The 13,145-nt window shown below is 39.5% G+C and overlaps 1 protein-coding gene across 1 annotated transcript; it reads left to right on the forward strand.

Annotated features, from left to right (window-relative positions):
- Positions 1–517: 517 nt before the first annotated feature.
- On the forward strand, positions 518–13,126 carry LOC144534409 (uncharacterized). The gene is made up of 20 exons (XM_078276322.1): positions 518–593; positions 1,020–1,203; positions 1,644–1,752; positions 1,845–1,938; positions 2,444–2,594; positions 2,721–2,829; positions 2,934–3,059; positions 3,191–3,253; positions 3,349–3,471; positions 3,539–3,694; positions 3,810–3,863; positions 4,899–5,125; positions 5,226–5,305; positions 7,419–7,496; positions 7,601–7,678; positions 7,781–7,885; positions 8,050–8,155; positions 10,828–10,900; positions 11,193–11,253; positions 12,749–13,126. The coding sequence occupies exons 2-20, from the start codon at positions 1,029–1,031 to the stop codon at positions 12,842–12,844; spliced, it is 2,064 nt and encodes a 687-aa protein (XP_078132448.1). The 5' UTR covers positions 518–593; positions 1,020–1,028; the 3' UTR covers positions 12,845–13,126.
- The last annotated feature ends 19 nt before the right edge of the window (positions 13,127–13,145 follow it).

Consider the following 13,145-nt stretch of genomic DNA (forward strand, 5'->3'; position numbering starts at 1 on the left):
ATAAAAACAAAGTGTTAGGTAATGTGGATAAATAAGGACAATGATAACTTTTGCCTTTAAACAGGAAAGCATCCATCTCTGGGTAATTCATTATTGTAAAATAGATGATCCAGTAGAACATGTTATAATGTTAGGGTCAAAAATACTCAAGACATTATCAAGAGGAAGAAATTAGTCCAAAAATAATTAAATATTAGGGCAGGGTGTTATGTATAGTTATACCTGTTCATGCAGTTACTTGAGAGAAACTGTTTAAGAAAGTATTTATTATACAGTATGTATTATTATTATTATTATTACTCCAGCATAGTACTTGGCATTAAAGTGAAACATTAAGAAGGGGAAAATAATAAGAAAGAACTAGTTAAATAACTACTGAAAGAAACGGGCTTATCAAAGAATATTTATTTTTGTATTCATTTTCTGAATGTATTCTTCTACTAAGTGACGGTAATGCACTTATAAACTGGCATGCCAACCGCCATTAAAGCCGACAAAGAAGAAGTGAAAAAACGTCGTATCCGGTGACGTTGAGACTGGAGAACACCGGCGCCAAAAACAACTTATTTACTTTGATTAAACGGACAACAAAGGTAAGATAACTCGCTCATAAAAGATAACAAGTATTTAGACTTGTTTCAATTGGTTAACGCCACTATCCTTGGTAGCTATAAATAACTGTTGACCCAGTTCAACAACTGTTTTAACACGTATTTAACGTTAACGTTCTGTACGTTAACGTGCTGTTTCTGCCTTGAGTAAAGCTAGCTAACGTGAATAAAAACTTATGTGGTCTGTTTTAAGTTAATAACAGAATAACGCAGCCAAGACACACTTCAACAAACCAGCCTGTAAACGTTCAATGAGGAACAACCATAGACTTAATATTTACAGTCTATGGGAATAACACATGAAGGGTTTGATGTGTGACTCGCTCACTCAAAGACCAACATTTTACACATATAGTACACATATGTGAGTTGATGATTGCCTTTTCTTTCCCGGTTTTTATGTGCTAGATATTTCTGATGTGTACATCGGTGGACACTGAAGAAATCATCATCCTCAGTGATGATGAAGATGAAATATGTAGTGAACCCTCGGTTTTCATTGTGGAGGACGGGAAGAAGAGTGGTGATGAAGATGAAATATGCAGTGAACCCTCGGTTCTCATTGTGGATGTGGAGGACGTGATGAAGAGTGGTAACAACTGTTTACATTACTCACCAGCAGCCTGTATGTCAGGGTTGTTTATGTCAGTGGTTCTCAAAGTGAGGTCCGGGGACCCCCAAGGGTCCTTGAGGAGGTTCCAGGGCGTCCCAAGCAAAAAGGGGAAAGAAAGGACTCCACCTGGGCCCTCAAGTGAGCAGATGGCATTTAGGGGCTGAGGCTGGGATGCCAGGTTTCACCGCTGAACACTCGTTCGGTGGCGTTGTTGGCCTATCGGTGAAAGAGGCACGGCCACTTGATAACAGAGGATGCCATCTCTTACTCGACCATCCTACAAAGTCTTTTAGCAGTTTGTCTCAAGTTTGCAAATAAGGGATAATTACATCTAGTCCTACAAAACAGATCACTATACAGGGTTTATGTTCATCTGGTTTATGTTATAAGTCGTCACCAGCTGCTCTTCTGTGTTTCAGACTGTGCTTTATCTCCCATTGCTCTGGATGAAGACCTGGTGGTCACCTTCTCCCGCCGCGCTGAGGTGCTGCCTCATGCGCGCTACGACTGTCCCATACATACTTTTACGTGAGTAAATTTCCACGCATACTTTGTAAAATATTACTCAGTGTTTTTTGCCCCTCCATAAAAAGTAATCACTTCTCCTCTGTCCTGCTCAGGGCTACAGATTGTGTGATCGACACTCCTGTGGCCAGTAACCAGCTCATGTGCGATCAGTGTTTCTGCTACATCTGCGACAAGCTGGCGTCATCGGTATGTGTTGATGTGATCTATAAACCATATACACGGCATGATTAGCTTACCGAGGGGAATGATACGCAGCGCAAACACACACGCACACATCAATACTCACAAAACATTAAAACAAAATGGGTTGATTATTCTCCTTTTCCCATATCGTATGAGTGTTGTCAGATCCGCAAAACAATGTTCAGCTTTCATTTTGTAGTGTAGTGTGAACTCTCCTGTGTGAACTGTGCACCGTCACCACAAGCCACCAAAACACACAGAGGCATTTTACAAGATAATTTATTTATATACATTTATTTATTTATTTATTTATTTATTTATATATCTGTATTGTTCAACGTACGACCACATACATGAGTGACCACAAATTCAGGAAAAGAGCATTATCTGGACAAAATGAACACATTTATTTGTAGATAAAGATATTTTAAAGTTTTGTATTTGTTAAGAGAGGGGGAAAAAAAACAACCTCACAGCTGCATTAATGTTGTCCTGTGTGTGTTTTCAGTGTTTAACGTGGAGTCAGACAGGTGTGTGTCACTGCAACAGCCACAAGAGGAGCAACTTCTGGAACCACCTGCGAGACTGCGTGCTGCTGGGAGGACTGAAGACATTCAAACTCACTCTGTCTGAAATAGATGCTCCCCTCCGACACGCAGGTGCTCGCTCTCTCACGAATATGTGGACATTGCATTCACATTTTGAAAACCTCCGACGGAACCACTGGTTGTTTGACTAATTAGATGTTATTTCTCTGCCCTTGGATTTGTCTTTCTCTTGTCCAGAGACGATGCTGCAGTGGTTCAGACAAGGGCTCTCTGACCGGTTCTCTTCCTTCCTGAAGGGAAAGTATGTTGAGTTGGAAAATTCCAAACAGAAAGTCGTCTTACACGAGTGAGTGACGGAGCAGTGTGTCCATAATGTTAAAACAATACCGTTCTCCTAGTATTAACATATGAAAAGTGAAAACAATTTCAATTTTCTTTACTTTTTTGCAGTTACCTACCTGTGTACGAGTATGTCTCAATGTTCCTGAACGTAGCAGATAAACTGGAGGGCAGAGCTGCTGCCATCATGAGACTCGGAGCCGCTGAGGACTTTATTGGACATTTTCAAGTCTCAGGGTACACACACACACACACACACACACACACACTCAAAATAGCATTTTCTCTTCTAGATTAATGGTTATCGTCACAGCTTTTACATTTTTTTGTTTCTATCCATTTTCTTTGGCTGGCATGATTCTTTACAGGACTGTCCCCCTACAGTCTCCAATGAGTAATGCTGCTAAAGCCAAACTGGTGTTACTGCAGAGGTACACACACGCACACGCACAACCCTGTTACCTGTCTGTAAGAAATGAACTTGTGTATTGACCTTTTTCCGTGTGTGTGATTTGGGTTTTTTCAGGGTAATAGCATCCATGCATAGGCAGATGGTGATGGCTGATTTTACCCAAGAGTTCATCCACAAGCTGCAAGATTTTTACAAGAGATTGTGTTTCCCTGCTGAGCTGAAGAACATGAAGAACAGGTGTGTGTGCACTTTTATAACTCCGTGTGTGTGAGTGTGCGCTTTTATAACTTTGTGTGTGCTTCAGCCTGTGTGTTCGTCCTTGGGATGATGTCCTGCTGGTGTCTGTGCTGAAAGGTCAGAACGTGTCGGGCGTTCGCAAAGACAAAGGCAAGAAGGACATCCTTTCTGAACAGATTTCTGTAGTTCTACTGAGAACAGAACTACTACAGCGACAGCACAGGTACCAAACGGATACACAAACACACTTACTGTATATAACCTATAGACACACGCGCTTTCCTTTTTACAACTGTTAATAAAGCCAAACCTGGCTGTGTTCTAATGTCTTACTGCAGGTACCGAGAACTGTGTCGCTATATACGAGTCGTCAAGACTGATGATATTGAACTGTGAGTGCACTGAAGCATAAGTGTGTTTTTTAAGTTTAATTTCATCCTGTATTTAACAAGGATGGTGTCTTTTGATGGAAATATGATCAAATATAATTTGACGGAATATGAAAATGTTAGCGTGGAGAGAAAAGTGAGGTTTTAAAATGTCTAATGTAATTAATTACAATTAACTGAGTGGTTGAGTATGTGGTATAGACAAAATTGCAGTAACTGTGTGGAGATGTTAGTTATGATAATAAGTTACAAAAAATAATGTGTTATTGTTGTAAAAAACATGTCTGAGCGGGCACATCATCAAGCTTACCAGCCTTCAGCTGTACTCTGTTGATATCTAGTAAGGTATCGATTTAAAGAAATGTGATTGTGTGGCCGGGTTATTAATTGCACATGTATAGAGGTTTACTCCTCGCAGCGGCCGCGGGTTCGACTCCGACCTGCGGCCCTTCGCTGCATGTCATTCCCGCTCTCTCTCCCCTTTCATGTCTTCATCTGTCCTGTGAAAATAAAGGCCAAAAAATTCCCCAAAAAATAATCGTAAAAAAAAAAAGAAATTTGATTGCATTTAAAAGCTTGGAGACTATTAGGTCTTAACCCAGTGATAGACATAAGCAGAACTTTTATATTGTGAGCGCGATGACAAATAAAGTCACTCAGCATAGAATGTGTTATTTTGTGCAGGTTAAAAAAAATATTGTAAATCCAACTGAAAATACTGCAAGTTTCGTTAATATTTGTTTAGAGAAGTCTTACATTTTTAATCATTTTAAAATGACTTTCTGTAACCAGCCGAGTTTTTGTAGAGGGGAGCCTTTTTAACAGTATTATGTTACAGTTTTGGTTGACTAATTGGGTTTTCTTTGTTTCAGTGAACTGGTTGTTTGACAACAATTTGACAATGCAAAAATATAAAAAAAAAAAACAACTTTAACCTTTCAAAATAAAATCTCAGGCATAGATTTACATATTATTTAGATTAAGACATGACTTGTGACAAGTTGTTGACTTGCTGTATGTGTTTTGTTTCTCCGGTAGCCTCCAGCCAGTACAAGACCTCATCCCTTACTTCATGTGCATGGACGGGGACTTCATGTCCACTGTGCACAGTTTGTTCCCCTCAGTGAACGCCCCCGCCTCCCGTTTTACTCCAGATCTCTTCCTCTTTTATCTCCGCATCTTTAAAACAGCAACTTCCCCAAAGCTAGCAGTCATGAGGCCAGAAGAGCTCTGCTGTTCTGAAGCAGCGTGGGAGCCAATTAAAGGTCCGACGTAGATAAATTATAGATTTGTACTTATAACACCTTTTTTTTTTTTTATATAATTGAGTTTCTCATAAGAAGTCAAACTTGCTCCTCTCTCTAGATGCTGTGCCACTGACGTGTGCTGTGCTGGTGAGGTTTGCTCTCAGGGTTCAGAGATGCAGCTCTGCCGTCTTCACTGACGTAAGTCTACTTTCTCATTGTTCAGTAACAAATTAACAGATAAGTACATCACCTTTTTATCACTTAGGAAAAAAAAAATCTAAATCTGACTTGTGTAGGGTTTTGTAGCCTTAAACAGACTACAGTAATGGCTTTCTGTCTGGTCTTCCCTCTTTAGAAGGCTGTGAAGTTTTAATAAAGAAACTGTTACACCTGACTTAATATCACTGCACTGACTTCCAGATGATGGGGACTTGAGTTTGAGACTTGGACTCGGGTCGCACTTAAGTGACACACACAGTAACTTCAGACTTGACTAGGACTCGAGATGCGGGACTCTTCAATCTTCTTTTTTTTTTTTTTTAGGAAACGTCTAAAGAGCTGAATGTTATTCCCCTCCCTGCGTAACCTAGAACCTACCTACTTAATACGTAATGTATCTGCTGCGCGTGGCCACATGTGAGAGAGGACAACAAACGTATTGTAACGTACGATGCTGGACGATTCATTGAAAATGTATCGACATCGAAATTCTGAAGCTGTTATCGACGTATTTTTCCCATGACGATAACTTCCCAACGACGTTTTCATTTCAAGCAATGTGTGCTTTCATTTTATACATTTTCAATAAATAGCCATAATAGTTCCCCGCTTTGTGTGTTTCCTTCAATTATTTTAAAATCGCAAAAATAAGCACTTTTGAATTAGAAAAAAATATCTCACCTTCAATATTTGAGCCTATTTACAGTACAAACCTTGCCAATGAACTATGAGGACAAAAAAAAAAAAAAGAATCACAATTTTTTTATTTATTTATCGTTATTGAGGTAAAATGTGCAATTGGTCGGGATTTCGGTTTTAGGTCATATCGTGTGACTTGACTCGGACTCTACCTCAGAGACTTTTGAGCATCTCTGCTCCCAGTAAACATTAGAATTGATGTTAAAGGTTTCTTGTATCTTTTAAGGTTTGCTCTATGTTTCTTAAAGCACTCAATATGAATAGTCTTTTACATACACAGAAGGCGTAGGACATGCTAGGAGCTACCCAGACCTCTCAGGTCATCTGTCAAAGCCATGTTTATTCGCTGGCATGGCATATTGAGGACTTTTTAATAAAAATCCATTTTCCTTTTCTGTTTTTAATAGGGCTGTCAATCGATTAAAAAATGCAATTTAATTAATTACATACTCTGTGATTAATTAATCGAAATGAATAGCATACATAATTAACGATGCCTGAACCGATACTTTTTAAGAAAGTAAAAAAAGAAAAGAAAAAAAAAGGGTACTAAACAACAGTTGGTGATTAAAGAACGGCTTGTTTATTGCTAAGGCCATATGGTCAAAATTAAATGATTTAATAATAATGAATAACAATAACTTATTTCACTAGTAAATTGCTGTTGAACGACAAAAACAACAACCAGATAGGAAAAGGACATTTACAATAACTTCAAATGCACCACGAGTCTGTAGTTTACCAGTTTCATTGAACGCACCGTCTGTGTTGTTTCTCCGACGGCAGCTGCAGACTGTTACATCCCGGTGTTGAATCCTCTACAGTAAAACACAGTCAACTTTACAACGTTTAGCGTTAGCTGTCAGCATTGTAACCGTGTTTAATCCAGCTACTAGCTAGCGGTAGGCTAACGTTAGCTGCTGTTGAGTATAGTGTTAACTAGCTAGCGGTAGGCTAACGTTAGCTGCTGTTGAGTATAGCGTTATCTAGTGTCACATGCAGCGGTGTTTGTGTTTCCTGTAACGTCTGTTTCAGAGCAGCAGAGAGAAGCGCAGACATATCAGTGGCACCAGATTTTCGTCTGTATGCAAACGTCAATATGGAATGGATTAATCTGCGTTAATTTTTTTAACGCGTTATTTTTTCTCAGATTAATTAATTGAAATTAACGCGTTATTTTGACAGCCCTAGTTTTTAATGAGTACAGTCCTTACATGCTATTCCTTACATTGAATAGTTCAGCATTTTCCTGTGTGCTTGTTGTGACAGAGTGATTGTGAATGGCTTTTTCTTTTCATTCAAAGCCCATTGAGTTTCTCCCATGTGCATGAATGTGCTATATAAATAAAGGGTTTTGATGTGTGATTGTACGTCTTCTACCTTTCTGATCCAGTCTCAGTGCTGGACCAGTTTACTCACAGTCGCCAACACACACACTGCTCTCCCAGAACCGAGCTCACAGTTTCTACAGGTATGTATTTCTTCTTAACAGCTCTTTAATGTTTTGGTCATTTTTCCATTTATTTTTGGCTGTAGTTGTTTCCGTATTTTCTGACTTTCATGTCTGGACTTCAGGAAGCCAAGGATGTTGTGAATTCGATTCTGCACGATCAGTTCTGTTCAAACTTCCTGATCCCGGGATCCTTTCAGAAGGTATGTCTGTTATGATCTCCATATTTACACTCAAATCCATGGCTGTTACGACTTGCGCATGGGTAATGTTATAAACTGTTTATACAGTGTTTGTGTTTACAGGAGTACCCAGATCAGGCCTTGTTGCTGTTGGCAACAGGGGCTTTAGGTTTGAGAATCTGTAAAGCTCCTCTGAGTCCAGCCCTCCCTGTGCTCGAGACGTTTAAGGTAGTCTCCTGATGTCACATCCTGTTTCCAGACATTTAGTCCAAAGAGCTGAACGTCACACACACACACACACACACACAGTCACACAGTTTCCATGTTCCTTAACCCCATGAAACTAAAATGAGGATCTAAAGGTTTTATCCAATAACATTTCTGTCTCTCAGGAGAACACTTGGGCGCTCGCGTGGCTGTGGCTCAATTTGTCCTCCAACCCGGAACGCCTCAGCTCCTTTTTACAGGAGATCTCTCAGGAGACGGAAAACACAACAGGTGTGTGGGCATCTTGTCTTGATCATGAATCAATGCACTAAACCCTCAACATCCTTATGTGGGGGTTTAATCATAATAAAATAGACAGAATCTATCAGTAGGACAGCACTCTGATTTACTATTTATTTAAAGTGCTCATCTTACGCTCATTTTCAGGTTCATAATTGTATTTAGAGGTTGTACCATGTTTACATGTTTTAATTTTCAAAAAAACACCATTTTTTTGTTGTACTCCACATTGCTGCAGCTCCTCTTTTCCCCCTGTGTGTTGAGCTCTCTGTTTTAGCTACAGAGTGAGGCATCTCACTTCTGTTCCATCTTTGTTGAGAGTCGCACATGCGCAGTAGCTAGGTAAGGACTACTAGCCAGTCAGAAGCAGAGTATGAGGGTGTGCCACGCTAGCAGCTAGGCGAGCATTATAACGTGTTACAAAGTGATGCACGTTTGTCTCTGAAGTAAAGGCTGGACTACAACAGAGCTGTTTGGAGCAGTTTGTGAACAGTGTTTTCTGTTGGAGATGGTAAGTCCCTTTTAGGGTGGACTTTGGGCTTTTTCACTTTGTAAACCTATAACATGCACAAAAAAGATATATAACACAATAAAGGAAAGGGAAAAAGTCAGAAGTATAATTTGTGCTACGTCCTGTGACACCCTGCAGTGCCCTGCTATGCCATGAACTACTACAACTACTATTTCTACTACTCACCACCCGAGGTTTCTCCCTAAAAGGGAGTTTTTCCTCCCCACTGTCGCACTAAATTCTTGCTCTTGGGGGAATTACTGGAATTGTTGGGTCTTTGTAAATTATAGTGTGGTCTCAACCTACTCTATCTGTAAAGTGTCCTGAGATCTTGTTATGAATTGATACTATAAAAAAATTAAATTGAATAATATGAGCACTTTAATGCTAAGGTGTCTTGGGTTCTCGTCAAGTAAAAGAACTTACAAGTTATTTGTACCCTTTGGTCACATCTAGTGGCAACATGTAGGAACTGCACCGACTTGCAGCCCATCACGTCTGTGGCACAGCCAGCATCACTGCCCTAAAGGCTTCGGTATTCTTCCGATGAAAAGGCTTTGTCAGATCGTGCAAAAGTGTCCGAGACTGCTAGTACGACGGCAGAATCTGGGACTGAGTCCAACAACTTATAATTTTGACACAACAATTAAACTAGTCAGGTTAAAGTTCTCTGTGTAGCCGGTGTCTGTACTCAATTGTCAAATTGTTTGTGAGGGAAGTCCCTTCTCTGTATAATTGCGAGTGGACTGAGTGTTTGTACAACAAATCCAGCAGAGTGATGCGTCTTCTCTGTAGCTGATTGCCAAAAAAAAAAAAAACGCGATCCCTACTCAGGCTATTTCTTATTTCATCTTTTATTGAAATAGAGCTAACAATTATTTTCATTATCATTTATTTTCTCAATCAGGTCCAAAAAATGTCCGAGAATAGTGATAACATGGGTCCAAGGTAATGTCTAGGTAAAGTCCAAAACCCAAAGATCATTCTTATAAGATAATTATAGAAGACTTAAAGTATTGACATTAGAATCAGAACAGAAGCTGTAGCCAGTGAACCTTTGGCATTTCTCTTAATTAAATAACTTGATTATCAATGATCCAAATAGTTGATCGGTTAATTTTCTGTCGATCGATTAGTTGACGACTTGTTTTGAGCTCTTCGTGTATGGCAGTTATTGTCATTACGAGTTTACGTCTTACAGTAGCGTACACATCAACTTCCAAGTTGTAATAACGACTGGGAAACTCAAACTTGGTGATCATTTTATATCATAAGTTAGTCACACAGTATTTTTTTTTTTTTTATTATTATTAAAACCTGCATTTATTATAAAGCTTGCCATTCTCATCATCATAGTCCTCATCCTTTCATCTACCACTACCGAAACAAAGCTGCTTCTCTGCAGTCAGCAGACGTCTCCTCTGTGCTCGTAGTGTCCATCTGCGCCCTGCGCTGCTCCACTATTATTTCTAGTCATAGTTTTATTATCTTTATTGTTACTATAATTGCCACTGCGCATCATGCCAACTGCTATTATTATTATTATTATTATTATTATTTGGAAATCATATTTCTGTATTTGTGCCTCTGTGTCCCAACCGGCAGCAGCAGATGGCTGTTTCTGCCCGTTTTTTAAAGGAAGTTTTTCTAAATACTCGCTCTTGGGGGGAAATTGTTGGGTCTTTGTAAATGATATGAATCTGTAAAGTGTCCTGAGATAACTCCCTTTATGATATGACACAACACCATAGTTTGTTTTATTTTTTATATATATATATATATAAAAATTAAATTTAAAAAAACAAAACAAATGAAATAAAAAGACAAATATTAGATAAAAACAAATCATCTACAAGTCATCTCTGTAAAAGGCCTTTTTTCTCTTCGCCCTGGCTTTTTCAAGATAACTGGCTAGTTTATATCTTTCAAACAAAATTTGAATTGAATGTGCGTCCTCATGCATGTGCCCATGAAGCACAAGATCCAAACACAAGGACGTGCTCATCAGTACATTGCTCTACAGTGCCAATAGTGGTCAATAACCCATTACTGTATTTGTGAGTGAAGATGAAACAACTCTTGTGTAAAGGAACCAAACCGCCTTGTGGTAGGAACCAAACATGGCATGTCTTTGTTTCTCTCTCTCCGTCAGATGGGGAACATTGGTTAACCTTTCTTCGCGCCATTGTTCCCACTCAGTCATCTTCAACAGAGTACTGGGACCAGTGAGTCATATTTAATTCATAACTTGCTGCTACAACAAAATCAAGACAACCCTTTTGAGGTAGTGGAGTTCAGATTGGGTTTTCTGTTGTATACTATTTTAAACTGGATGATCAGAGTTGGCTAAAGGCTGTGGATCTGATCTGTCTGATCTGCCTTGTTTTCCATGTCCTCTCCTGATGTGGTGATCAGCACCTACTGTAAGTTTCTCTGTCTCACGTGGCGATCCTTCATGATGGGTCCTGAATGTTGTGCTGTTGATTTAACTTTCTGTGTCTCCTCCTCCTCCTGTAGGCAGGCCAGTGGATGTTCAACTCAACTCTTCACAAGTGAAGGCCCCGTCGCAGTGTCAGCTGTAAGTTCCACAACTCTCATCAGCTGTTCCTCCTGTTTATTTATTTTTTATTTTTTTGCTTATCCACTTTTACAGGAAAAGTCTGCAGTGCCTTTTTCTTATTAGCGTGGGTCATATCTATTTTCCTTTTTTAAAGGCACCCCATGGAGCTTTCACTTTGTATTCGTCCACTTAAACACATCATGTGAATGTGTGTCGAGTGCATTTTTTATTTATTCTGTTTACGACCGATAATAATTGTCTTACTCCCTGCCTTTTGCTAGCGTATTGCTCAATTTCATGGCCCATTAGCGCCACCAGCTGTCTATCAGGGGCTCAGTGTTAAACCAAGGGGATGCCTGTTTGCTTGCATGCACTTCACATCTGCTTCACATTGCTCCATATAAAAACTCCACCCGGTACCTTTACACCATAGTGCACGAGCCATTTACTGAGCAATTATTACTAATTTTTACTCTACGGATACCAATTTATTAAACCCATATTGATGTTGTTGGGAGATATGGAGCAGTGAAATAGTTTGTTCATACTCCCAAGATTGTTTGGAATATTGATTTAAATATTGTTCTTAAAGGTTTATGAAACTAGCATGACAAGCCAGACCCACATCAAGATGTTGGGTCTGGGAACTCACCATTGGCAGGGCTCAATCCAAGGGGCGGGATAAACGGTTGTCTTTCAAATTCCCTCTGCATGCAATAGGATAGCGCTACAACCAACCAGAGCAACGCTAGTTGACAGATTAAACTTTTGCCGTATCCGGTCGGCAAAACTCCAAACACAGCTTCCTTTTTTAAGAATGACGTCAGTGCCGTTCTTTGTTCTTTTCTCAAAGAAAAGCTTAACTCCAAGTCTTCCAGAGTCGCAGCCAAAGCCAATTCGAAAGACCGCTGTTCTCCAGCAGCAGCAGCCATCTTCTTTGTTTTCAAGTAGCAGGGAATTCACGCAGAACCGTCGCAACTCTGCCGTCATTATGTTAAGCCCCACCCACGACTATATACACCATGTGATTGGCCTGACTAGAGTTTGGTTTTTCCAGCTCGCAAGCCAACGATTATGAAACCACACTGTTGACAAAACAAGACAATGACTAAGAAATGTTATTTAATGTGGATCGGTCACATCTGGCCTATAAATGTGTTTAATAAGCAGTCTCGGTGCTCATTGTATTCAATGGATAGGATATAAGTTAGAACAAATTTGGCTTTTTAATTTAAAGGTTAATCAATTAATCCTAGTTGCTTTCTATTTATATTCTGTGAGTCAACTAATTTATTGACTAATCCTTTCAGCACTAGTACTAGTACAGAGTTTAAGATAGTGGAGATGAGTCATATTTTTCTCCCCTCAGGCCTCATCAGTGGTTACAAATACCATTTGCACATTTGGTAACACCCAAACTGAACCCAGTTCTCAGATGTACATTAAATAGAAAGCCTCCTATCAAACAACAGCTGACGTGGTTTTTTTAATTTAATATTTCTTTGTCCTTCAGGTGGCTGCAGCTGGGTCTGGTTCCCCGCTGATGTGCCTGTCAAACACTGACCCTCTCCTCCAGACTGAGCCGAGTAGAGAGCAGAGCAGCAGATGAATGTGTGTCTGAGTTTTTACGCAGACGTCAGAATGAAAGATAAGAGACTTCAAACACATCCTCGTTGTTCTTCAGCATTTACCGTTCTAGAGACACTTTGTTGCTTCATTTTTTAACGACTTCATCAGTTCAGTATGCTGAAGTTCTTAACTGCATACAAGTTTACTTCTGCACTGTGAGATTTTTCTTTTTTTGAGATGACGATTCCCTGGATTACAAATTTTGTTTATAAGAGGCAATCATGTAATGTTGGTAAATAAATGGATTTTTTTTGTTATGTAATGTTGGTAAATTATTTTTA

This window comes from Sander vitreus, chromosome 2 (genome assembly GCF_031162955.1).
Source record: "Sander vitreus isolate 19-12246 chromosome 2, sanVit1, whole genome shotgun sequence".
Lineage (NCBI taxonomy): Eukaryota > Metazoa > Chordata > Actinopteri > Perciformes > Percidae > Sander > Sander vitreus.